The sequence below is a fragment of the Drosophila sulfurigaster genome, chromosome X (assembly GCF_023558435.1).
Source record: "Drosophila sulfurigaster albostrigata strain 15112-1811.04 chromosome X, ASM2355843v2, whole genome shotgun sequence".
Taxonomy (NCBI): Eukaryota; Metazoa; Arthropoda; class Insecta; order Diptera; family Drosophilidae; genus Drosophila; species Drosophila sulfurigaster.
Genome location: NC_084885.1, coordinates 5,491,840 through 5,517,236, shown reverse-complemented (window position 1 = coordinate 5,517,236; position 25,397 = coordinate 5,491,840). Strand labels below are relative to the sequence as shown.

The 25,397-nt window shown below is 40.9% G+C and overlaps 5 protein-coding genes across 12 annotated transcripts; 2 read left to right on the top strand and 3 right to left on the bottom strand.

The window, feature by feature from the left end:
• The first annotated feature begins 422 nt into the window (after positions 1–422).
• LOC133848901 (luc7-like protein 3) lies at positions 423–3,185 on the top strand. Its single transcript, XM_062284635.1, has 4 exons — positions 423–769; positions 994–2,024; positions 2,442–2,518; positions 2,606–3,185. The coding sequence occupies exons 1-4, from the start codon at positions 668–670 to the stop codon at positions 2,746–2,748; spliced, it is 1,353 nt and encodes a 450-aa protein (XP_062140619.1). The 5' UTR covers positions 423–667; the 3' UTR covers positions 2,749–3,185.
• Positions 3,186–8,457: 5,272 nt separating this feature from the next.
• On the bottom strand, positions 8,458–15,932 carry LOC133848903 (high affinity copper uptake protein 1). 6 transcript variants are annotated; one of them, XM_062284637.1, is made up of 7 exons: positions 15,791–15,932; positions 15,152–15,261; positions 10,793–10,890; positions 10,586–10,737; positions 10,269–10,516; positions 9,510–9,539; positions 8,458–8,781 (listed from the first exon to the last, which is right to left on the bottom strand). In XM_062284637.1, exons 3-7 carry the CDS (start codon positions 10,842–10,844, stop codon positions 8,580–8,582), a joined length of 684 nt encoding a protein of 227 aa, XP_062140621.1. In that variant the 5' UTR covers positions 10,845–10,890; positions 15,152–15,261; positions 15,791–15,932; the 3' UTR covers positions 8,458–8,579. The 6 variants fall into 6 exon arrangements, with proteins under 6 accessions (XP_062140621.1, XP_062140622.1, XP_062140623.1 ...); XM_062284638.1 differs by having other exon boundaries at positions 10,793–10,882; XM_062284639.1 differs by lacking the exon at positions 15,791–15,932 and adding an exon at positions 15,587–15,761.
• Positions 15,933–16,168: 236 nt separating this feature from the next.
• On the top strand, positions 16,169–17,225 carry LOC133848904 (zinc finger protein 593 homolog). Of its 2 annotated transcripts, none has more exons than XM_062284643.1 (2): positions 16,169–16,318; positions 16,386–17,225. In XM_062284643.1, exon 2 carries the CDS (start codon positions 16,553–16,555, stop codon positions 17,093–17,095), a length of 543 nt encoding a protein of 180 aa, XP_062140627.1. In that variant the 5' UTR covers positions 16,169–16,318; positions 16,386–16,552; the 3' UTR covers positions 17,096–17,225. The 2 variants fall into 2 exon arrangements, with proteins under 2 accessions (XP_062140627.1, XP_062140628.1); XM_062284644.1 differs by having other exon boundaries at positions 16,220–16,318; positions 16,370–17,225.
• A 108-nt stretch (positions 17,226–17,333) lies between these two features.
• On the bottom strand, positions 17,334–22,452 carry LOC133848899 (cell division cycle 7-related protein kinase). Its single transcript, XM_062284631.1, has 3 exons — positions 21,883–22,452; positions 21,349–21,571; positions 17,334–19,546 (listed from the first exon to the last, which is right to left on the bottom strand). Exons 1-3 carry the CDS (start codon positions 22,337–22,339, stop codon positions 17,977–17,979), a joined length of 2,250 nt encoding a protein of 749 aa, XP_062140615.1. The 5' UTR covers positions 22,340–22,452; the 3' UTR covers positions 17,334–17,976.
• A 316-nt stretch (positions 22,453–22,768) lies between these two features.
• LOC133848900 (protein swallow) lies at positions 22,769–25,344 on the bottom strand. Of its 2 annotated transcripts, XM_062284633.1 has the most exons (4): positions 24,996–25,344; positions 24,512–24,939; positions 23,971–24,481; positions 22,769–23,905 (listed from the first exon to the last, which is right to left on the bottom strand). In XM_062284633.1, the coding sequence occupies exons 1-4, from the start codon at positions 25,261–25,263 to the stop codon at positions 23,385–23,387; spliced, it is 1,728 nt and encodes a 575-aa protein (XP_062140617.1). In that variant the 5' UTR covers positions 25,264–25,344; the 3' UTR covers positions 22,769–23,384. The 2 variants fall into 2 exon arrangements, with proteins under 2 accessions (XP_062140617.1, XP_062140616.1); XM_062284632.1 differs by having other exon boundaries at positions 23,971–24,939.
• Positions 25,345–25,397: the final 53 nt, after the last annotated feature.

The window sequence follows — 25,397 nt, the reverse complement described above, 5'->3', positions numbered from 1 at the left end:
TCAGCATACTGTATGCACTTTAATTTATTATTTATTTGTTTTTATTATTGGCTAATCCCACTTATTTGCTCTGACGATTTGAGTGACGAAATTCACATTCTAGCGCGCTTAACATTAAATTGATATTTGCGCGCCATGTTCTGTTAACTACTGAACAGCACTGTTAACACACCGTCACAAAATACTAAAACTGTTAAGCTGCAGGGTTTTAACAGGGTTTTGATTTTATTTATGTTTTTTCTAAAGAACAAATTTAAATTCCTCTGAAAGCATATATTATTAAAAAAAACAATAGTAATTGGTTATCATTATTTAAGTTAATTAATGATATATTTTATGGCTTCCCAAGGCATCGGCAAAAATAATCGATTTTATAAAAATACCGATGCATCGATATATGGCGCCATCGATGTTTCTCCACCTCTATTATTGATTGCAACAATTCTGCGGTGTAATCTGAAATACACACGCGCAAAAAAAAACCAAAACAATTTAATGGACCACGTTTTGCAAATTGTGTGATAACAAACAAGCAACAATAAGAGCTGTGTAACGTTTTGCTAAGCAGCTACCAACAGTTGTCAACGAGCTGTTTTTGGTTTTTTCAAATTACAACGAGAGTATAGGCCCCAACAACAACACTCACACACACACACACAGGTACAAAATGGTGGACGCTGCCAGACAAATGCTCGATGAGCTAATGGGGCGCAATCGAAATTTGCATCCTTCAGAGGCCGGGCAGGCGGTCAACTGGGAAGATCCAGAGGTAAGTGTAATGAAGCGCATGAATCATTCCGCGAACAATAGCGCTCTCCTTTCGTTTGTGATATAATCGAAATTCTTGGCATGGCTGCGACATTTCATTCTATTTAGCCGGTGATCAAAATAAAAAGAAAAATACTGTGAGCGCTGTCAGTTGTTGTACTCAAAAGCAAACGTTTGATTCCATATAATTCTTTGCCATTAGCTAATTAAATTGTTTGGTTGCAGTTCTGTCAATTCTACAATGTGAAATTCTGTCCGCACGATCTGTTTATCAACACGCGCGCCGATCTGGGACCCTGTGTGCGCATCCATGACGAGGAGGCGAAACATCTGTATGAGGAGGCGCGACCCTCGCAACGCAAACGCCACACCGAGGATGAGTTTCTACGCTTCTGCAATGTGATGCTGCACGATGTGGATCGCAAGATCCAGAAGGGTAAACAGCGTTTGCAACTGATGCAACGCGATCATCCGCCACCGCCGGCACAACAAGCAGCTAAATTCGAAGAGCAGCTAAGCAATTTGAATGCACGAATTCACAAATTGTTGGCAGAGGCCGAGGAGGCGGGCATACGTGGCGATGTGGATCAGGCCCAGGATCTGATGACCATCTGTGAGGAGCTGAAGGAGGAGAAGGAAACGTTGCAGCAACAGTATGATGCGAGTGTGAAGCAATTGCATAAATTGCGTCCCCAACAGCCGCCAGTTGCAATCACGTCCGCCCCAGGCACGGAAACGCCAAGCGGGGACGAGGCTTTGGCCAGCAACAACACCACTCCAGCATCAATTACATCAACAACAACAACAGCAGCCACTCCAGCTTCAAACAGTCACAACGAAACGCTCATCAGCGAGAGCATTGGCACGCCAAAATCGTCGGAGGAGTCCAGTAAAGAGACGACGACGGCAACGGCAGCAGCTCCAGATTCTGCAGCATCCACAGATGCGGCCACGTCCTCCGATGCTGACAAGTCAGATGCTAAAGCAGACGCGGGCAAAACGCCAGCGAATTGGTCTCACGAGGTGCCCGAGAAACAGATGAAAGTCTGTGAAATCTGCGGCGCATTTCTCATTGTCGGCGATGCGCAGCAACGCATCGAGGATCATCTGATGGGGAAACAGCATTTGGGTTACTCCAAGTTGCGCAATGCTGTGGCCGAAATCAACGAGCGGCGGCAAAAGGAACGCGAGGAGGACGAGCGAAGGCGTCGCGATGATCGCGTTCAACGCTTTCACAATAACTACGACAATAGACGGTGAGCTAGAATACTTAAGTTGTAGATGAATGTGTTATAGAGAATAACATGGAAGAAGCATCAAGATTAAAGCAGAATTAGAAAGTCATAGTCAATGATCGTGAAATGAAATTTAAAGTAAGGTTCGTATTTGTATTTCGAAATTTATAATTGAGAAATTTGAACTACTGTAGAAAAAGTCAAGATATTTTTATAGGGATTTTTAAATATGTATTTCAATTTAAATATCTATTTAATTTTTTCTGTGTTGTAAGATAAGGTTAGATGATAGATCAATTATAAAGCAAAGTTAGTAAAGGGGTTAGGAAAAGTAGAAGCTATGCAAAGATTAGATGAAATATGTTGCTTCATTTCATATCTAAAAAAAAAATAGAAACAAAACACTAATCTCGCTCTCTCTTTCTATTCGGTGATCAGCGATCAACGTGAACATCGGGAACGCAGCCGTGACTATGCGCCCAATAACAGTCGACAGTCTTCGGATCGCAGGCATCGTAAGTTTTGCACACGGCACAGCTTTGGAGGTGGAGATGCTAACTGGAGATTCAAATTCTGATGTATTTCCTCATTCTCTCTTGCAGATCACCACAAGTCGCACCATGGGCATTCGTATTCGCGTAGCGGGAGCCACAGCAGCGGCAGCAGCAGTCGCAGTCGGCATAATCATTATCGTCACGATAGTCGGGAGCGACATTGTCGCAGCCGCAGTCGCAGTCGTTACTAGAGGACGAGGATACCAAAAAAACAAAAACACAAAACAAAACAAAATGGATATAACGAAGAAGAAAACGAAAGGAGAAAAACAAAATACTAATTAAAGAATAAAGTAAAGAGATCTACAAGACAAAGAGTGGAACAATGAAAGAGAATGAAAGTTGAAAAATGATCAAATGAATTAAAGAAAATGATAAACACAACTACAACAACTGCACTACTAAGAACTACAACAATTACAACGACAACGCAACGAGGAGCACAACAGAACATCACGCGCTCTCGCTCGCTCCCTCGCTATCTGTCTTTCTCGCTCGCTATCGGGTAAACTTCCAAAACGTCACGCGCTGCCCCTGTCTCTGTCTCTGTCTCCATGCAGCATCGAGGTACTCCAAAACAATAATAATATAACACATTTCAATAATACTATAAAAAAAAAAAAACAAATTCAGACAGGCTTAAAAATGTAGAAGGCACATGTGGACACACACATGTGAGCTTACCAATAAATCAAATATGCGATTGGAGGTGAGTTGAACACAATATAATCTCGGTACCATAAAACCCATCTCCTCCTCCTTCTCCCCCACTACTACTATATAAAAAGCAAATCTTACCTACCTACTCTCTACTCTTACTCTCACTCTACTTTCGAACACGCCGTACACACGTACTCGTAGTCCAATATGACAATCTCAATATTTAAATATATATATACATGTGTATATATATTTCAGACAGGCACAAAAAAGGCTTTCTAACGCTTGCTAAATTAAAAATCTAAAGAAAACCCCCACAATGAAAGAGATACAAAACTGAAACTGAAACACAAACTTTCCTCCTCCCCCCCTCTTAAAAACCACATCATATAGACGCACACACACAGTTGCACCTCACACACACACACACATACACCGAGCTACATTTGTACTTGTAGAATAGAGAGTTGCACGAGATCTATGCGGAGCCTGTTCCGGTTTAAATTAAAGCCAAGCCGTCACTAATCTAAGAGTATTCCAATTCCGTTGTATTCCTTTTTAAAAGAAAAATCGATTGCGCAGGAATTTATCTATTTAACTTAACTATAAATTCTATTATGAATCTCTTAAACAAGAATTCGTCTACGACTATTTTCTGTCCATTCGAATATGTTATGACTATGGATAAATCAATGCATTAAATATCTGAGAAAGAAATGAGATTTAAATAATATAATGCGGAACAGGTTCCCTAAAGTCTCATGGATTGCACAAAACCCTTAACTTGACAAGACAGCAACTGAAACGAAACGAAACAAACCGAACCGGAGACGAAACAGGGACCCAGACCGAAACTCGTACCCGTTACCGTTACGGTTACGGTTACGATTACCGTTACCATATACCCAGGGTTAGGAACGGTTGCCGTATTGAAATGAGGAGAAAAGTGCGTAAACATAAACGTTATGGAATCAGGTTAGTTGAATTATGTGAACATTCGACTGATGGTTAATGGTGATCAACTCGCAACCTCGTCTGCCCTCCTCCCTCTCTCTCTCTCTACCACCGAAAACTACACCTACACAAACACCTTTGTATAAATGAATCACACACACACACAAACAACCACATAAACAGATAAATAATACTCACTGAACGATGGGAAACGCAAAGGTGTGTGTCCTTGTTGTACTCGTACTTGTACTTGTTATTGGAGATAAGCAATTCAATTGATTGTTACCAGGTATTTAAAACTCTACTCAACTCAACTCTCGACTCAAATCAAAACTAACCTCAACAACAACAACAACAATAATTATTGAAACAAGCTACCAGAATTTGTTAAGTATTTATACCACATCTAGCATACACCAAACATATCATTATTATGATCTAGCTTAATGAAAAAAACAAAAACAAAAACAATGAACACACATACACAGATCGATCGCCTTTATGCATGGGAATGGCATGTGCTTTGTGGTGTTTTTTCTCCATTGTTTTTAAACCGCGCAACGGGCAGGGTTTTTTTTTTAATTTTATTTTGAAATGATTTTGACATCAGGGATTCGCGTCCATTGGATCAGGGCTCCTTAGTCCTCCACCCTAACCTTAACCCCCTTTCAACTCCAAATCCACTCCAGCTTAATTTCCCGTTTCCTCTCCCAGAGGTTACGAAGTCGTTCTCACCGTTATACTTTCACTTTCTAACTCAAATCTCGCTCTATATCTACTATACTCTCGTATCTCTGTGTGAATCTCTCTTGTAGTCTATGTAGTAGGCCTTCTCTTTCCTCAAAAAAAAAAGAAAAGAAATCCTACCAGATTAAAACCGGCTCTCGCGACTCAGGTACATTTTCTTACAAACTAATATTTATGCGCTCTCCAAAAGTTCTGCAAGCATAAAGTAAATAGTTTGTTTTTCATTTGAATTTCGAAATTGCTTGGAAAGCGCATACACGCTTCGGCTATGCCGAATTTGGCTTCATGTTTATTGCTGTTGTACTTTCCCATGTACATACATACATAATTAATACCAAATGAATTACTGCAAAAATACCCAATGCGAACTGAAGCAGTGATCGATAAATTCGGTTATCGACAAAGCGACAAAAGCTGATGAAGAATGATGAAGATGAGACGAGGTAATTGCAATTTGAAATCAAAACGAAAGAAAATCAATTTTGTTCATTTATGCTTTTTTTTTAATTAGGAGTGATCAGCAAGTAATGCAGACAATCGATAACACGATAATCTATACTTATTTCATTTGTTTTATTTTTCGAATCAACCCACTAATAACTCCCAGTCCCAAAACTTAAAAACTCCCCTGCTCTGTAGTACTTATTAATGTGTAATATGTGGTAACATCGCAACATCTTCAACGCCTTTACAGGTAATTACAGCGATGGTAAATCGACAATGATAAGCATTTAGTTTGAGTTTTTTGCCTAGCCCATGCTCTGCTTCTTACTTTGTTTTTATTTCTTGTTTTCGGGGGATCAATTCAATTTGGTTTTTGTACTCACGAAATGTTTTGGATAACTCTATGTAAAAGTAAACGTAACTCTACTTACGACATTCGAGCTGATCTCGTAACAATCTTACTCGTATCTTTATTCTCATACATACTACTCTCAAAAATACTATCCCTAAAAAAAAAGAAAAGAAAAGAAAATGAAATACAACAATAAACCAAAAACAGTTCACTTGAGTTGATATCTCCCACAGCTGGGGTTGGGTTAGCTTACACTTTGGGCGATTGTTATCGATAAACATACATGTGTGTTGCAATGCCGCCATCTTGTGTACTCATGCTCTTCTCTCCAAACATTGCAGGAATCGTCGTGATGGCAACCGAAGCGAGGCCCAAACAAAAAAAGATGTGTGTGTTGAGATGCGGAAAGAATATCTGCAGGTAACTTCTATGCCCACAACACCCAGTAATGTTTCTTCAAAACAGACGAATACTGTGTTGACGGGTCCAGTAACGAGTAACGAGCAACGAGCAACGAGTAGCGAATAGCGAGTAAGGAATGACGGCGCGGCGCGTAGCGAGTGACAGGCTCACATCGTAACGATTACCACACTCATGTTAACTGTAATAACCGCATGAGATACGAGGTGAATTTCAATTGCTCTCCTTTTATCTCTATACATATACACACGCATATGTGATACATATACATATACATATACATATATGTATACTATATATGCGTATGCGTGTGTATCTTATCCTATATATTGCTTCCTCTGCCTTTATCTGTCTGTTTTCACGAAGACACATCAACATCGCAACAACAACAACAATTGTTATATATATTTATATATATACTATATATCTATTTTATTCAATTGGCATCGTAGTATCTTTCACAAACATTAAACATACACAATAGACACGCATTTTGTTTATCGATATGTTTGTATATCGATTCGCAGTGTGTCGATGCGTCGATTACGCTTCTTTTTTTTATGTTCCTTTTTCTTTTCTTGTTTATTTATTTTTTGTTCATTGATCTTCCGCGTTTGTGAAGGATAACGCGTCGCACACCCGCCTTTCGTTATGTATTTAGTAAAAATATTTTAGTTTTATTTTAATTCGCATACAACAGAAAAACATAAGTAAACATACACGAATAAAACAACAACTTATTAACAACAACAACAACAACCAAGCAACCAACAAACAAACAACAAATGTAGTCATGTAAAGCAAGTTTTTAATTATTACATATATAACCTACATTTACAATTAATAATAATAATAATAATAATAATAATATTAATAACATTCAATTTGAGACTCGCAATAATTTTCTAATAAAAAAAAACCAAACGCATAAAACGAATGAAAACAACAATTTTAAAAGATAAAAGCCATTTGCAAAATTTGCAAAAAAAAAAAAAAATTGAGTTTTTTTTCTTGTTAACGGGGCGGATGAAAAATGTAATCATATTATTACTCATACGACATGTGGTACGACATGGTAATCGACACTCGAATTTCAACTAAATCTCAAATTTCAATTTCTTAACCCAATGATGTGGAACTGCAAGCGACGTTTCTGAATGAATTGAGGCATTAAATTAGCCAAAGTGGAAAACAAATTTTATTGTTTCTGGCAAATGTTGAAACAGAGATTGGAAACTTGGATATTTCAAGATTGTGTATTGTTGCAAACGAGCAATAATATTGCTCTCGTTCATTCTGAAGATCTAGAGATCCACTGTTTTTCCCAAAAATTCCTTGTTGTTGAAGAAAAATGACTTTAAATTGGATTTTCTTTTAGCAATTGTATGTATATTTATTTTGTATATTTTCATTATGTACTATAAGTAGTATAATTTTTTGTTGCCATTAACTTTAGCATTTTTTTTTTGCATTTTCTGTATATATATATATATTTAATATCTACAACTTTCCATAATCTATGCATGCTTATATCAATTTCGGTAGTCAATATCATGTTCAAACCGGAATTTTCAACATCTATGAAAGCAAAATTAAGAAATTAATTGCCAAATACTTGCAAAATTATGTCTTCTGCGAATATAATATCAAATATATATGCATGCATATATATATATTTTAAATAAAAAATTGCATTTATTAACAGTTATTTTTGTTTTTTTGTATAAAATAAGTATAAGTATAATAATAATATTGATGTTGAAAGAAAAAAAAAATCAATACAAAAAGTAAAAAGATGTTGAGCAAATTGAGAAATTTGTTTGTTTTTGCTTTTACTAACTTACTTTGAGAACTAATAACAATGTCACTGTTTAGTTTTAGTTTGCTTTCCCTATTTTTCTTGTTCTTTTATACAATTTTTACAATATTTGCTGGGCAACTTAAAAAATTATTGAATTTTGTTCTTTTGCACTTTTGAAACTTAACCTCAAAAAAGTATGATGCTGGCATTAAATGTGTACCCAAAGCGCTGTAGTGTTGCAGTATACAGTTTTAGAAATATCCTTTTGAAAAAATTCACAGTTTGTCGTGTGTGTGGTATATAAAAATTGAGTGCGCTGGCAAATGCTTTTTGCACTAATAAAAAAATACGTTGATACCTAAAAATGTGTGTGTGTGTGTGTGTTGCTGTGTTTACAAATGTGTGTGTGTATGTTGGATTGTTGACATTTCGAGATAATGCGGCATTATTCAGCGTTACACTGATAACTTCAGCTTTCCAGTTTTCAGTTGTTAGACGTTTCCAGTTCCAGTTCTGTCTTAGTTTTCTTTTCTGGCTCCGTTTCGCTGCTCTCATGGCGATGCTTCATCTGTGAGACACAGCTGGCTGGAGTGGATGAACGGCTCCCTGGTTGTGTTGTTATCTGTGTCCCTGGTAGTTCGCTGCTAGTGACAATGCTCCGTCACATCGACAATGACCGATTTCTTCCAGCAGAATAGAAAATATCCAATGCCGGCGCCCAACACAACCATTAGGCAGAGCCACACATTGTATGTCATAAAGATTAACATGAGCAGGAAGGAGAGCGTCACCTGGAGCACGTGCAGCAGCGTCTGGTACAAATGATTGATGGACAGCATCGTCGGTCTGTTCAAATGTTCAAATAGATTTCATTAGGATACCATAACAAAAAAGGACGTTGAAATTGTGCAATTTTCCCCATTTTAAAAGACGAAAACATGAACGGAAATTTAACAATTAAACAAACAACAATGTTGGACTGCCTGCAATAAACGGGTTTAAACATTCTGCGCATTGCGCATGCAAGCCATCAAGTTATCGATATCGATACGTGTATCGAGTTTAACTTATGCATAAAAGCACGAGCACGATGTGATATTGCCCGACTGCTAGAGAGGAGCAGTTGTGCTTGAGTTAGTGGAATGTGCATTGCGACTGCAGCTGTGACGTCACAGGTGTGTTGCTGTTATATGCAAGGCCTGCAATTGCCATATCATTTCTTTCACGCGAAACTAGATACTTAGTGCAAGTGTTAAATATTCTAATTACGTTTTTGTGTACAACTTAAGATTCACAGTGCAATAAACTACATCTACATAATTAGTATGCTTATAATTATTATTAATTTCTGGGTTGGTGGAGGGGGAGGAAGTGCACAGCTGACGGCTGTCTGGAGTATCGGATAACGGGCAACAGATGGCGCCACACATTCGGCTGCAAACGGACACACTTGACTTATGTATATATGAATGTATATGTATTTATATAATTTGTATTGTATGTGCACATTTATAAACATATAGTACATAGTATGTAGGATGCGTTACGTGGTTCTGGACTCTTGGCATACTTACGGTTGCTTGTGCACAACTTCGCCAACATATCTGAAGGGCGTGGCGTGGGCACAGGTAACGGGTAACGGTAACACAGGAAGCAGTTACGGTAACGGTAAACGGAACGGTTGCGTTTGTTTGTTTGCGTGTGTGTGTGTGTGTGTGTGAGTGTACGAAATACAGATAGATTTAGGAGGGGGGAGATCAATATCAAATTGTTATCGTTATCGTTATCAATTTGTAAGCGTATTTTTGCAAGGTTTCGCGATATTTTGTTATTGTTTTCAATCAACAATATCAATAATAGTGTTATAATTATAATTAGAGATTATTATTTTGGTGGTTTTGTTTTTGATTTTGTTTTTGTTTTGGATTTTGTACAGCCGAGTGTTGTGTTATGTATAGAAGATAATGATGAAAATTTACATGAATGCGCGATATATAAATATATTATTTGTTGTGATTATGGTACAGATGACGTTGGATCGAGCGAACGAGCGAGCGGAAAGCGTATTTTGCGATATTGTTGCGAATGATACACACAAGAGGGCGATAAAGACGGCAACGAAAACGAAATAGAAAGAAGAGAAAAATGAGAGAAATAAAGGCATTAGCATTAATATTTACATAAAGAACGACGGACAGCATGAGCGAACTAATTCAAAAATATAGAAAGGACATGCAAAAAAAAAGAAACTGAAGCAGCAAATTTAACGGCAAACATCAAGGCCAAGGCTTGAGCATGTCCAGGGCCGGCGCATAGCCAGGGTTGATACTCACTGCACGGGAGAAGGCGCTGCGGCAGCTGCAGGGGGCATGCGGGGTGCTTCGGGATTGCGTTGCGGCCCCGTAACCGGGCGATACTCCAGCAGATTGTACGTCTTCCAGAAGAGATACTCGCGATAGTATTTGAGACCCTCATAGAGCAGCGCCAGCAGAAAAATGGCGATCATGGAGCCAACGAGACCAGCCACTGTTTCGATGTGCCACCACGAGAACAATATGGTCTCATTGTAGCCAAAGTGGAACTGCAATTGTCGAAAACGTTTCAATAAAGCAGAGATACTTAGGAGAGGGAACTGGGAACTGGGACTTACCGCCATGGACATCATGTGCTCCATTCCGGTGCCTGTGCCGCCAGCATGATGATGATGCGCATGCATGCTCATATCGGGATCAGCGTGTGGCGTCACCAGTGGTGGACTCAGCGTCGTTGAATCCATCATGTGCAAGGAATGATCAATCAGCTCTGTGGGCAAATGTGTTTAGAGGGTTGCGAGTAGCGAGCGAATAGGATTACTCACCAACATTGGGATCTGCGTGGGCGTGGTGTGCGTGATGAGCATGTGCGTCCATTTCGACTGTAGGCTACGGAAGCGGGGTCCCTTTATTATCTGTATATCTGTGTGGCGAATAGTGAAAGTTAAGTGCCAAATTGGTAACAACAAAACAATTAAATCAAAAATGGAGCACACACAAAAGGTAGAGAAATGAAGGGGCACTTTGTGGGTTCATGGGACCCAGCCCCAATCAATTGCACAGCTGGCTGTCAGACTAGAAAGTCAATCATTCAATGACTGTTGCCCTGACTCAGCAGCACAGCACAGCACATACACACACCTTTCACCCGCCGCTCAATCGCGGAATACTTTCCCAAATGCTCCCATTATCTCTTTGCCCATTCCAAACCATTATAATAAAGGTCACACATTCCCCTGTACTACTGCTGTACGCATTTTCTGCAGCTCGAATGAAGTTTAATGAAATTCTCAGCATTGCGAAGCGTGTTTGCCTGCCTCATTCAACTCGTTGGAGGGGCGTCAGCGACAGCTTCCATCCAGCTTCATTCCAACCTCACAAATCGATTATGGTGCTGGCAAATTGCTCGGCAATCTTCAACTCAAGTTAAATATTTATGGCACTTGGACTTTATGCATATGATGATATCAATTCGCTGAGATTTGAGGTTACTTCTTCTATGCATTAATAAAATATTTATTAACCACTCCACAAACCATTTATTTTGGATATTTATGCATTCATACATCAGTTTATATCTTTTCATAGCGTTTGAAGGCTGAAGGTTCAATGAATCTGAATTTCTACTAAAATATAGTTTCCAAATTTAAAGATATTAATCTTTATAAGCATTTTCTTATACTATATCAAAAATTTTAAGTCTTATTGAGCACAGTTAAACTATTTCCAAATAAATGTTTCAGAATAATAACAATTTAATGTATATTACTCTGGGAACAGTGATAAAGAACTTCACTGACTCACTGTGAGGTTATGTTGACATTTGGTTAAGGATATATTTGGATAATTTGTTATGAGCTTTGCACGAATGTAATCCCCGAAGCAGTTCACTTTTTCGACTGTGCTTTAGATATCGAAAAATGTGCATTCTATGTGATAATGCCAGTTGGCGGACATAAATTAGAGTTTGATCAACCGCAAGTGAGGAATTTGGGCGTGGAAGCCTCTTTGTTTCAGTTGAGTTGTGTATCTGTTTGTGGGTAGTTACGGCAACAACAACAACAACTACAATAATAATAATAACGACAACAGCAATAATCGGGGGAATTCATCGTGTTGTTTTGCGGTTCGTGCATATCACAGAAAAGCAGACATAAAGACAGCAAACGACACTGAACGTTGATAAGGTGCATTAGAGAGGGTTTTCTCCCTGTAGTTCTCTATGGTTGGTTGTAGTGCATGTGTAGTGCACAATCAGCGAGGGTAACGAACAAATGAATGGGAACCGTGATTTCAGCATAAATATGCTATACTACGTATCTCACTCTGTTGCGATCGGACCAGATAACCCGCTACATGGTTTGACTTAACCAACGATCGTTGAAAACAATTGCAGAAACAGATTGTCAGATCGTTTCACATTGCATGTACATGCAAGTACATAGAAGTCAACGCTATAATGAGTTTCTGGGGAAATTCAAATACTCAGTATGTCGACTTGCTTGCCCCTCCTCCGATCTCCTCTGCTTTTTCGATCGAGTCACGCGACTTGCCGCCATATATCCGGGTATCCGCGGGAGAGGAAGAGAGGAAGGCACGTATTTACCCAGTAATAAGAAACGAGTTGTGAGCTGCGATTCGCGTTCCACATTTAATGTGATGATAGCAATTCAAACTGACCAGGTTAACCACAAGAGAGCGTACTGTCTATAAAACAAACATACAAAAAACAAGTCTCGCAACACACATACTTTATAATAATTATAAGCGTCTATCTCTCACTCTAACAAAGAACCGCAATAAAAAGCAGCTGAGGTTCTTTTTTTGGAATTTCGGCTGTGCTGCTTAAGATAAGGCAAATCGAGTTAAGTACAGGCCCTCAATTCTAAGCACATTTTTTAGCTGCTGCCAAACACTGACCCCACCGCTAAGAGCCAACTACCAAATAACCCATAACGGGCGCGCATAAGACGTTCACCTTGAAAGTGCCAACTCACCCAACTGGCTGCACACAAGACACAAAACAAATCGAATCAAACAACCAGTATAAGTTAGCTATAGATAAGTGGGTACGACTTAAAGCTACCCATATTTCATTTTTTTTTTGAATACTACTCAAAACTTATTACAAAATTAAGTAGCTCTAGAAAGTAATTTATTTTTGTGCATTATTGAGAAATTCCGTGCAAAGTTTGATGTATTTTATAAATTGAAATATAGTCGAGTTAACAAGTCCTCAGCTGCTCGCTAAGGAAATCACTACTGACACCTGTTGATATAAAGCTTTAATCATGACTAGATGAAATCACACCGTTAATTACTTTGCTCGGAGATCCATTTGACGCATTAGCTGTTCGTAATAGCGCTTACGTGTTTTGGCACTGCCAGCCTTATTGAAAAGCCGACAATTGAAATAGAGACAACGTGTGCTGCCTGTTCTGTGCCACCCATGGCATACTTATTAACGTCATAATAATGGGATACATCGCGGGCCTTCACTGTTCTCTAAGAAGCACCTAGCTTTACGAAGACGTAATATCGAAACAAAGCTCGACTTAAGCTTGACTGGATCGGCATCTAAGGGACAGTTTCCTGAATTGATATTGATTGTGGATCGGTAATGGAGTTCATTGATGTCAGGTATTTCCTAAATGGGAATGCTAGTGACACCCTCCTTAAAACAATTGAAACCGGGATTGCACATCGCGCTGCTTCTCTGGAATGACCTTCTTGGGTAAGGCGCCCTGCTGACGAGCGACCGATTGAAATTGGGTATTCACAATGCTTGAATGCAGTTCGCAATGCATCAATATCGCTTGACGATACTCCTCGATATAGCCATCATAGTTTGAACGATCTAGACGATTGGATTGCTTGCAGCTCAAATCCTGCCAATTCGACTTCGGCTTACGATCATTAATTTCTTAGTTTTGGTATTTTCTTAATTTTCGACTTGCATAACTATTAAAGAGCAAAGCATAATTGAGAATTGGAATTGCGTAAAATACCAAAACAAAAACTACTGCCAACTAATTACTGCATATTACGTGGTATATGTTGGGGGGACTCCCCTATACTTTGCCAACACTGAACGGTGACCCACAGTCACGATTGGGCAACACTGTTTTCCACCCCATTCAACATCGTGCCAGTTGCAAAGATCAGCAGCTGTCTTTTGATTTTGCAATTCCACTTTACATGTTCGTTTGTCTTTTCTTCTCCCTCTCTCTCACATCTTGGCTGTAGCTGAAGACTTTCGTTTTCAACTGGACACACAATCATTTAGCAGCCATTAGCAACATTATTGTGTGCTTTATTCGTTGATATGGCAACTCGGCTGTGCCGTTATATGAAAGGGAAACGTAAGAGAATCAAAGATGGCGAACATGCAAGCGCTCACAATTATCAATTATGGATAAACAGCATTGCTAATGCAACATACAAGTGTATGTACATACATATATACATATTTGTATCTATGTGTGCAAATTATTTAAACTACATTAATCACAAGTGTCTTGTCATTTTTAGAAACGTTAAATTTAATATTTTTGGATCTGTTGCATCGCTATGCAAAAAGTAATTGTTTCTGTTATTTTTTGATGTGCAAACACTGCTCGCAGTCCTAACGAGTGAGAGAGCGAGCGAATGCCAGCTGACGGCGGAGACTGTGTGAGCAATTATGTGTGTGTTTGTGAGTGCGTTTGGTTGAATTGCTGAAACAGGTTGATGAACACCAAAGAGGCAGGGATAGGGGCAGCTCTTAAGCGTACGTGTGTGCGTTACGTCACAGTAAGCGCACAAAAGAAAAAATGAGTTTCGAGACAATTGCAAATATTACACGATTCGATCTAAATTCGAAATCGATCAATAAGATTCGGAATGCGAACAGATGCGACGACGGTTAACGTGCTTGACTATACATATTAATATCAACAATGCATGACACACATACGCACGCATAAATAGCATTGATATACATACATATATATGTGTGTGTGCGTGTGTATGCAAGTGTTAAATGGCGAATCGTCTGATTAACGAGCGAGCCCAACTGATAAACAGGTCTTCGCACGTTCTTTTATATTATTGATGATAAGTGTACAAGTGTGTGTATTTGTGTGTGGACAGAAAGCAAAAACTACAAATCAATTACACATTGTTCTTGTTGTTGACAAACTTACATTGTATATTGCTGCACTTGATGCGATTATTTATTGCATACACAACTGCAACTGTGAATGCAACTAACAAATGTGCCGGGTACAACAACTCCAACGGAATGTGTGCAAAGCTGTAACAGATACCATTTCAAAATCAAATTAATTAAGCAAAAAAACAACACAAATGCCAGATTGATTGACAGTCAAACATAGAGACACACACACACAACCCAATGATGTGGTTTAATCGTAGTTGATGTCGGTCACTCTGTCACTTTGACGTTTCACTTTCTCCCGATTAATGGAAGCTGCTGCTACTTGCATAGAGATGCACAATAAGAACAGCTGTTTTGCTCAGGAACGAAACGAGAGAGGGGATCTCTACTTTCATTAGCATAACAAACTGTTGTCGATCTTTACTGTTAATGCTTTCACACACACGGTTTTGTTGCTCACTTTTGTGTGGTACGCGCAACAAAACATAAAAGAAAAAAATACAATTATTTAACACAAAATGCACTGTCCAAAGGAGACTTCGGTTATTTAATCACACATGTTTGCACTGCGATATGGGTTGCATTGAACAGTTATGTAGGACTTAGTTGCATTATCTGGCTGCAATTGAGTTGCTGTTTATTTTACAATTCTGCATTTATTTACTTATTTTTGCCGTATTTGCGATTATTTATGAAACCAACAAAAAATGCGCACGTCCGCCCGCAGACAACTTATTCGCACGATTAAATAAAGAAAACTAAATCTGGGGCTAGCGTGACCGCAAGCTGTAGTTCAAAATGTGCTATTTTATGTCGAAAATAGATTTGTACTTGGCACTGGCGCGCTGTCGATGTCATATTATCGATTGTTAATTATCGTATATATTGACAGGCAGGAAATCAAAGTGTCGTTGAAATGCGTTCATTCAATAAATGCTCACCTTGCTACGAAAGAGATATACAATTATTTAAATATTTGTGCATTAATTATGTCATATCGATAAATAAATAAAAAACAGCTGTGCCGTGCATACACACAGGTGGCGTTTCGTTTACATTGCGACTGCATAGAGTGTGTACGCACTGAAATGCCATCAGCAGGCAGCTGTGACAGTGTGTACCTATTGATTTATTTTTGTATAACTATTTATGCGCAGTAAATTGCCTAAGATATTGTTTATTAATTATTCGTGTGAGTAAAAAAACAAACGCAATTGTTATTCAATACAAATTGTCTGATTAGTGTTTTCTTTGAATAGCTTTAAAGATTTGTTGAATCCTTGGACTGAGTTTGAGCAACTGGTGTATAATAATTCTGCGCAAGCGAAGTGCTTCAAAACAAAACACGTGTAGTCGCAATCACAAACCGGGACTGAATTTTTTTTTTTGTGTTTGTGCGAAGAGGAAAAGGAAAAACTCTTTCAAGATGGGTATGGTACAGAAGCGTAAGAAGATGCACTATGGCGATACGCATCTGCAGCGTCGCTGGCGTGTGCGTAATCGTCGCCGGGATCTCGATCAGATCGATGATGATCTGAAGACGCGCAGCGGCGAATTGATCAATCAAAACGTGGACCTGGATAAGCCGGGCTTTGCCCAATTCTATTGTGTGCACTGCGCCAAATACTTCATCGATGACACAGCGATGCAAGCGCATTTTCGCACCAAAGTCCACAAGCGTCGCATGAAGGCACTTGAAACGGAGCCATACAGCATCGAGGAATCGGAGCGTGCGGCGGGTCGCGGCAGCTTCCAAAAGCCCAAGAAGCGCGTAATCACCACACAGCCCAGCAAGGAAGATGTCATCGCCGGCAAACGCATTAAAGTCGAGGAGGTACCCGATGACAATGCCGCGAGCAGCAATGCCATGGAGCAGGAACAAGAAGAGGAGAAGGAGAAGGATGAACCGGTGACGACAACAAAGACGAAGAAAGCGTCCAGAAAGCGAACCAAGAAAATGGCCACATAAAAATGTCATAAACAGTTCTTAAGCGTCAGTAAACCCAACTCTTAGTATAGATTACAATTCTTTTTTTTTTTACATATGACATGTAAAATCTTTTCAAAAAATAAACTTAATTTGTTAACTAGACTGCAAATATTTGCAATATTTCAATTAACGTTCGACATAATCGTTAAAAACCTGACAAGACCAGTTGAATTATTTGGATCACACTTACGATAGGAGATTGAGGATAAACACGCATTTTGGATTCATTTCAAATAGCATCGTATAAATATATTTGTTTTGTATATACACATCAAGAGTTACATATACTTGTATATATATACACATATGTATCAGTATAATGATGTCAGCTCAATAGCTTGTTTTACCCTATAAATGGGCTTATGTATTAATATGTTTTTCTTTGTGTATATCTGTGTGTGTGTGTGTGTTTTAATAACTATTCGAATTATACAACATGGTATACATTCTATATAATACAAATAGGTATAGCTGATATTATACTGTTATACGCTGCCAACATAACATTTTTTACTTACAAAAGAAGAAAAAAAAAACATTTTTAACTTAGCTTACATTTTACGATTTAAGATTACATGTTTTATTTGGTGTAGATGATGATATGGAAAATCCATGCTGGGGATTTGCGCATATTTCTTGAGTATAACACGACGTTCTCTACGAAAAACTTTAAGGACTTAGATCAAAGATGAGTGAGTTGCTTGATGAATTGTGATGATGATATATATACATATGTACATATATACATCACCTGGACACTGGTGAAGATTAAGTTCTAAGGTGGTTCACATACACATACAAATATATACTATATAGATAGTTTTTATGTGTTGCAGATTGTTGTGTAGTTTCGACTAGTTTCACAGTTTGTTCAGAGCCGGATGCAGTTGCTCCTCGGCGGCTCCAGCAACCGCTGCCATATCCACTGCGATTCCCTCTGGCGCCTTAGGAGCGCGCCTGCGCGACGTTGTCAATGCCAACGATGATTGCCTGATTGCATTGTTGTTGGGCAACGGCGGCTCGTTGAAGAAGGGATGCTGCAGCGCCTCCTCGGCACTGATCCGCTGATGCGGATTGATCTCAAGCAGGCGGGCAAGCAGATCGTATGCACTGCTTGGAAAGCATTCATAGGGATCGAGTGGTTCCGTCACATACTCGCTATCCTCGCACAGGCAATTGAAGAAGTATTGATCACAGTTCTTGCACACATCGCATCGGCCATCGGGCGTCTCATATTTGCGTATCATTTGCGCATCGCTGAAGATCTGACGATGCCGAAAACGCAGGCACAGCTTGCGCAAATTCAACGGCTTCGAGCGTTGACTGATCGTCACCATGCGCTCCAGCGCCAATGCTGTCTTCCTGATCGCCCGATCTCCGAATATCGTGACAATCTCGGCGAGGGCCACAAAATCATTGGGCGCCTTAAAGAATGGATAGACCGAGGAGAGTATCGATAGAAAGATGACACCGGCTGCCCAGACATCCACAGCGGTTGTTTGATCCGCATACTTCAGCAGCACCTCGGGTGGACGATAGCCTGGTGTGCCGGCCCTGGATGCATGCACCTCCTTCTTCATCAGGCAGTTGAGGCACACCGAGGGATTGGCAAAGCAATAACACTTGCCACCGCTACCCACAGCGCCGCCTCCGCCAGCTCCGCGATTTGTGTTGTACTTGTTGGCAGCGGTTGCTGGAGTTGCTCCAGCTCCAGCTCCAGCTTCTGCTCCCACTGCTGTTGCAGCTGGGGCTATTGTTGTCGGCACTGTCTGGGCCTGGATCTGCGATTGACTGGCATTGATCGCATCGCTCTGCTTGGGATTATCCGAAGGCAGCTCGGCAGCAGCTGCGCGGCTACTGCTCTGCGCAATCTCATTGACCGGCTTCAGTGGCATCTTGCTCCAGCAGTTGCTCGACGCGGACGTCGTCTCCTCGATTAAACGCATGCGCTTCACGGCGCCACCCAATTGCACATCGGTGGCACTTGCCCCCTGCTGCTGTTGTTGTTGCTGCTGCTGCGATGCTGACACCAAAGAATCTCGTTCCCGTGGCCGCTTGCTGCTTAGGATACCCGTGCAGGATTTCTGCACCTGGAGCGTTGGTTGCTGGCTGCCAGCGTTTAACATTGATGCTGTGGTACTGCTGCTATTCACATTCACATGCTGCGCCAGCCCAAAGTCGACGAGCAGAAATTGCCCCTGGCGACGATTGTAGAGGAAATTGCTGGGCTTCACATCCCGATGGATGATGTTGAACTTGTGCACGTGACGCAGAGCAAGGAGTAGATTGCGCATATACATTCGTATCTCGGGCACATCCATTTTGGTGTAGAAGTCGTGGAAGCGATCGTGGGGCATGTACGGCATCACAAAGGCAGCCGAGGCATCGCAGCGCAGGCAACAGTGGATCCCTACCACATTATCCGTGCCGCTAGACAGAGAGAGAGGAAAAGGAGTATGGGATTAGTTCAGAAATTGTCATCGCTGCACGAAATAGGATGAAATTACATGGTAATTACTATAGTTTGATATTTAACTTTTCCCCTAACTACAACGAATTAAAAGTTACGTCAAAAAAGGATACATTTTGACGTAATACATTTCGATTTAAAGATTTTAGGTTACTGCTAAGCAATTGCGTACTATTTTCAAAGGACGCCATCTTGAAGTTTTGCAGTGACGTTAGAGCTTAGAACGTAAGCGCGTAAAGAAACAACGTAAGATGTCCATGCCGCCCACGTCGCGACGACAGCAATGTGACCGACGTCACAGCGATGATAATTTCTCGCCTAGCATTGCGCACGACCCAAGCCGCGGGGCCCAATAGTCATAATTATCATCAACGAGCGACGGACGACGGTGCTATGACGCAATTGGGCAAACGGAATTTGCGCAAATTGAACACGGATAGAGAACGATATAGAAAACGAATGCGAGAGCGAAAGACAGGGGACCCAGGCAACAAAAAAAAAACAGACACAAACACACACACACATACAAACGCACTCAAACACTTACATATACTTTTAGAGAAAGAGAGAGAGAGCAGAGTGCAAGCAAGGAGAGCTTTAGCCGGCCGGCCGGTTGGCTTGTCTTGCCTGACTAATAAGTATGCTGTGTAGTCACCCAAACAGAAACAGCCACCCACCCAGCACCGCTCGCCCACCTGCTCTGGCTCTGCCCACGCACAAAGCGTCACGCTGTCGCCTGTCTGCATCTATCTTTCTGCCTCTCCGTCTCTTTCTCACGAAACAATTGGCTGAGGCGAGGCGAAGCACATTAATAAATAATGCAAGACAACAAACACAAACAATCGACAGCGCACAATCCCTAACGGAATATATCGAACGCAGCCAGCTGGCTTCTCGTTAATGGTTTAAAACTTTAATGATGATAACCTTGTTCAAGGTAGTTCAAAGCGGAATTGAACAGTTTAGCTAAATACACAAACAAACAAACAAAAACAGACAGCAAGACAGCAACACACATGCAAACGCGCATGTACACACGCATACGGAAGGTATGTGGTCAGTGTTTGTTTTTGGAGCTTATCTAATCGCTCAGCTAAGTAGCATGCCGTCTATCGATAAGCATAAGCATAATCGATAAATGCGGCTAGACAGGACATGTTCCCACCTCTCTACCTCCCACCACACACTTTGCATCATTTATCGATAAATGAATATATGTACATATTTACGGCTCTCATACTAGCACAGACAGACATGTGTTAGTATTTATTGTTTGTATGATTTGTAAACAAACGTTACACGAGCAAACCAAATGCGAAATGCGTCGCACCACAGAGAGCAAGAGCGAGTAAGCAGGCAGAGAGGGAGATAGAGAGTCTGTGTAACTGAGAGAGCAGGGCACGTGAATGGTGTGTGAAAGTGCAATAAACGTTGTTGTGTGGGGCCAATGGCAACGACGACAACGACAACGGCAACGGCAACTTAAATAAATTGCAATGACGTATTGACGTAGGCACGTAGAATGGAGGAGATGTGTCTACATGGCTTTGGCTGCCGACTGACGTAGTTCGTGACGCGCTCTCTTAACGTTTTAAGGTGGCCACCACCGCACATACCACACAAATTATGAAAGCTGTTTGGGGTCGTTTGTTGTAGTATATATGTTTGTATGTACATTCGTACATATATGGAGGATTTTAATTTGAATTTGGTTATGGCATATGGCATATGCATAGATATGCAATATATGTATTATACATACCCCATATCGGTCATGCACTGCAGCTCCTTCATAATGCGATCAGGATGGCTAGTGGGTATATGATGTTTGATCGCAAACTTGCGCCGTTTGCTGTCCGGCAAATAGGACTCGCGTTTGAGTGTGGCCAGCAGCACGGTGCTAAAAGTGCCGTTGCCAATGCGGCTGTGCACATCGAAGATGTGACCAATGTCTGGAATGCGCTGCAGTAAATCACCGATGGCTTCTATATAAAACAGAGATAGCAAGAGAAGACAATTGAATTATCAATAATTAGTATATTATGTACAAAACATATGTGTAATAAGTTTCTCTCACTTCGTTTTGCTAGCATACCCTCTAACCCTACTCCTACCCCTCTCTCTTGCTCTCATTTGTCACTCATGCTCTTGCTCTCGCCACATAAGTACAACGCAAGTTGTGCACAAAAATAGATTTGAAAGACGCACACACACACATACGCATGCATGCACGCACACACGACAAAAATCAGTGCTGCCAAGAAATCGAAAAGAAAAAATCAAAATGGTTGCCTACCTTCGCTTTTGTTGCGCGGTTTCGTCCTGATGATGCCGCTGACGCTGCCAACAATTGTCGGCTGCTGCTGCTGCTGTTCTATCATTCCAGGCGGTTTGAGCAGTTTCTGATTGTGATTTAGATTGTTGTTGTTGTTTGGTGTCGCTTGCCGCTGTTGTCCAATGATTTGCGCCTGCTTTGGCAGGATTGTAGCAGCACTCTGCACAACATTCACACTCATACCTTGAAATGTCGCTGCCAATTTGGGACTGGAATTTCCAGCACGTCCAACTGTTGTATTGATAAGTTGCTGTTGTTGTTGCTGCTGCCTGGCTCTGAAGTTGTTGTTGTTGGACAGTCTCTGACAATGCTTTGTTGCTGCTATTGTTGGAGCTGCCGCTACGAGCGTTGCATTTGCATTGTGATGACCGTAGCAGCCTGATCCGGATACGGATCCGGAATTGATGAATTTATCCATTTGCCAGGCGTTCCAGTTGCAGTTACCGTTACAGTTCCAGCCGTCGAGAGCAGCATCGGCGTGTCCTGCCTATGAAAGGTTGCGCGACCGGATGAAGTTGGAAATATGTCTGGTTTATTCTGGTTGTTGCTGCTCCCTTCCAAGAGATTACGTTATTGTTATTGTCGTGCTGTTGTTTTTATCGCCACCCTCTTGAATAACGTTGTTGTTCTTGTTGATGTGAAGGAGGATGATGATTTGTGTGCTCTATAAATACATGAAAATTTTGTCCAAACGTTCTTCGAATTTAGTGCATTTCTTTTTTGAGTTTTGCCAAACGAAAGTGTTGAATGATGTCTGATAACTGACGACGACGAGCTTTTCTCGGCTAGTCTCGAAAATTGAACCGCTTACTTTTTTGCTATATGTATATTTTTGTTGTTGTGTTTGTTGCGTCGCTGCTGCTGCCGCCGTCACTCGCCGCCGCCGCCGCCGCCTTCTACGTCATATGAACGGTATGTTGTGAACCACGATGTTGGCGAATATCAGCTGGAGGAGCACTAGACAGCCGCCGCACTTACAGTACTATCATCCTCTAATTAAAAGCGACCATAGGGCACAAATATTTTATTTATTCTGGCTATGGGAAACCGCCAGTCAGTGTAACCGAAACTTGATTTCTCGAAATACTGCCATTGGTATCACTTGCATAATAGCCAGCTGGTTACACTTTTTGCTGTATATAGGAGAATATACTAATATCTTGACACATTGGTATATTTAAGTATTTCAATACACACCACAAACAAGGCGCAATTTTTCAAACAGAATATTCAAAGTGTCTCGTACATTGCAATAAGAATACTTGTATTTGAGAAAATTGAGGAACAAACTACATTTAAATATTAACTAAAATAATTAAATAAATGCATAAATACATATAAATACTACAAAACATAAAAATGAATACAAACGATTTGGATCATCTTCAAAAAACGATGAGATAATAAAACGTAAACTATTCTTCCAAACGGCCAGCGTAACGTAAGCAAACAAGAAATACAAATTATACACGACTAGAATTTTCGTTTAGAAGTGGAATGCCAACCATATATGTGCCATTGGATGCATCCAAAGTTTGATTGGGATCGTCGCAACTTGCACAAGGTCCAAGGATTCGCAAAATACGGGATGCGAACGATTTCCTCAGACGTCGCCCAAATGTGTTTGTCGTGTGGTGGCTAAAGATAATGGATTGGTTTGAGTTGTTAGAATTGTGGGCATTCTCAGTGGAACTGCTGGACGTTTGGACCACATTTAATGGTATTAGATCGGTGACACGATTACTGTGATTATCAAAATAAAGGATCTTGCGTTGATTCCAATTGCCCGCTGGACGAAATGTGATTGTCTCTCCACGAAAACGCGGCTGCGGTGAATGCATCTCTTCATGGCGTTCCGCAATCTCGATGGCAGAATCATTGCTACTAGGTTGGCTGCTGTCCGAGTTGTTGGTTGTTGTGTTGCCATTGAGATTTGATGATCTGCTAGGCTGCAACAGATTGCCATTGGCATCGCTACGAATTGCTGTAGGTGGATTGCTAGGTTTATTGTCTATTGATTGAATTCTATTATATATAAGATGACTTTACCAATAATGTTGATAGAATTGCCATTGGCATCCACTTCAGCGCTGTCATTGCTAAAGTTTAACGCAAGTCTCATCATATTGTGGTTGTTGTTATTGGTCATCATGGTGTCCCGGTGTCGTGTTGTGGGCTGCACACTGAGCAATGGTATTTCGATGGAACCATCGCGACTATCGTAAGTGATGTCATTAATATTGGCATTGAAGTGCGGTGTTGCAGTTGCCGCAATCGCAGTCATGTCCGACAAATTGTACAGAGGCGAAAGATGCGTTGGCAGATCGGTTTGTGTGGCCGTCGTGACCACTGTGTTGTCACTGCTCGCCGCAATCGGATAGTACATGAAAGAGTGCAAAGAGTGCCCGTTTCCTGTTCCTGTTTGTGTTCCTGCCAAAAACTTATTGGACTGCTGCCATTGCTGTTTGTTCTTGTATTCGATTAGTTCGTTGCGAAGCAGATCAATGTTGTTCCGCAGAGTAATGTTTTCGTCCATCTCCTTATAGAGTCGCGACTGCAAGTAGTTGTTATGGCCAGACTGTCGCTGCAGCTTGTCGTTAGATTCGCGCAGCATTGTCTCCAAGAAGTTTTTTCGTGAATCCAAAAAGTCATTTTCATTCATCAGACGTTCGTAACTTTCGTCTCGAGCATGTGCTGTGTTTGTATCGCTGCTGTTTGCCACAGACATGGATTCCTCCTGATGCTGCTGATGGTGACGATCGTCGTTATCGTCTCGCGGCGTCAATGTTTCGGGCATCGAACGATGCCGTTGAAATGCCCCAGCAGAGTTGGCATTGCTGCCCAACTGTCCGCCTTTTCCCTTGCTGCCTTTGCCATCCAATTCGGCAATATATTTTGCCACCTTGCTGGTCACATGCTTATAGCGTCGCTTCGTGTATGCTGAGTGAATGTCCTGATAGGATATCGCTTTGCTGTTCCTCGCCCTGCCCAGTTGTTGCCCCTCATTGTTGCCCAAGTCTGTGAAAATTGTTGTTAACTCTCGATCATAACATTTATCTGTTATGCCAACTCACCATTCTTGGCCTCATCGCGATCGTGATCATGTCCGAGTCCCACAGGATCGCTGGCGCAAGTTTCCTCCGAGCAATCGCTGTTTAGAAATGGCGTCTCATTGTTTCCGGAAATCTGGAAATGTTCGTTGCCCGTTGCTACCGATCCTGATGTGGTGGGAATATTGTGGCAAACGCTGTATTGCCGCTGCAAGCTGTTTGATCTGCTAGCTGTGTTGTTCAACTCGTCGAAGAGTTCATCTGAGGGAAAACTTTCATCCATCAAACTCATATTACAAAAAATACATAAATTTTCACTTGCACTGCACGTTTCACATTTAACCTTTATGATTACAGTTGGAAGGGCGCCGTTACAGTTAGTTAGAAAGCTCGAGGGGTGTGACCAGCAAGCTGAAATACTGTATA

What these genes read in the sequence shown, in the direction of transcription:
- LOC133848901 (XM_062284635.1), top strand. Translation starts at nt 668, where the DNA reads ATGGTGGACGCTGCCAGACAAATGCTCGATGAGCTAATGGGGCGCAAT. An exon ending in TCAACTGGGAAGATCCAGAG is followed by an intron (nt 770 to 993) that starts GTAAGTGTAATG and finishes GTTTGGTTGCAG; the next exon opens with TTCTGTCAATTCTACAATGT. An exon ending in AATAACTACGACAATAGACG is followed by an intron (nt 2,025 to 2,441) that starts GTGAGCTAGAAT and finishes TTCGGTGATCAG; the next exon opens with CGATCAACGTGAACATCGGG.
- LOC133848903 (XM_062284637.1), bottom strand. Translation starts at nt 10,844, where the DNA reads ATGGACGCACATGCTCATCACGCACACCACGCCCACGCAGATCCCAAT. An exon ending in AGCACATGATGTCCATGGCG is followed by an intron (nt 10,517 to 10,585) that starts GTAAGTCCCAGT and finishes CGACAATTGCAG; the next exon opens with TTCCACTTTGGCTACAATGA. An exon ending in GAAGTTGTGCACAAGCAACC is followed by an intron (nt 8,782 to 9,509) that starts GTAAGTATGCCA and finishes ACATTTGAACAG; the next exon opens with ACCGACGATGCTGTCCATCA.
- LOC133848904 (XM_062284643.1), top strand. Translation starts at nt 16,553, where the DNA reads ATGGGTATGGTACAGAAGCGTAAGAAGATGCACTATGGCGATACGCAT.
- LOC133848899 (XM_062284631.1), bottom strand. Translation starts at nt 22,339, where the DNA reads ATGGATAAATTCATCAATTCCGGATCCGTATCCGGATCAGGCTGCTAC. An exon ending in ACCGCGCAACAAAAGCGAAG is followed by an intron (nt 21,572 to 21,882) that starts GTAGGCAACCAT and finishes TGTTTTATATAG; the next exon opens with AAGCCATCGGTGATTTACTG. An exon ending in CAGTGCATGACCGATATGGG is followed by an intron (nt 19,547 to 21,348) that starts GTATGTATAATA and finishes CTCTCTGTCTAG; the next exon opens with CGGCACGGATAATGTGGTAG.
- LOC133848900 (XM_062284632.1), bottom strand. Translation starts at nt 25,263, where the DNA reads ATGAGTTTGATGGATGAAAGTTTTCCCTCAGATGAACTCTTCGACGAG. An exon ending in TCGCGATGAGGCCAAGAATG is followed by an intron (nt 24,940 to 24,995) that starts GTGAGTTGGCAT and finishes CAATTTTCACAG; the next exon opens with ACTTGGGCAACAATGAGGGG. An exon ending in CAATTCTATCAACATTATTG is followed by an intron (nt 23,906 to 23,970) that starts GTAAAGTCATCT and finishes ATCCACCTACAG; the next exon opens with CAATTCGTAGCGATGCCAAT.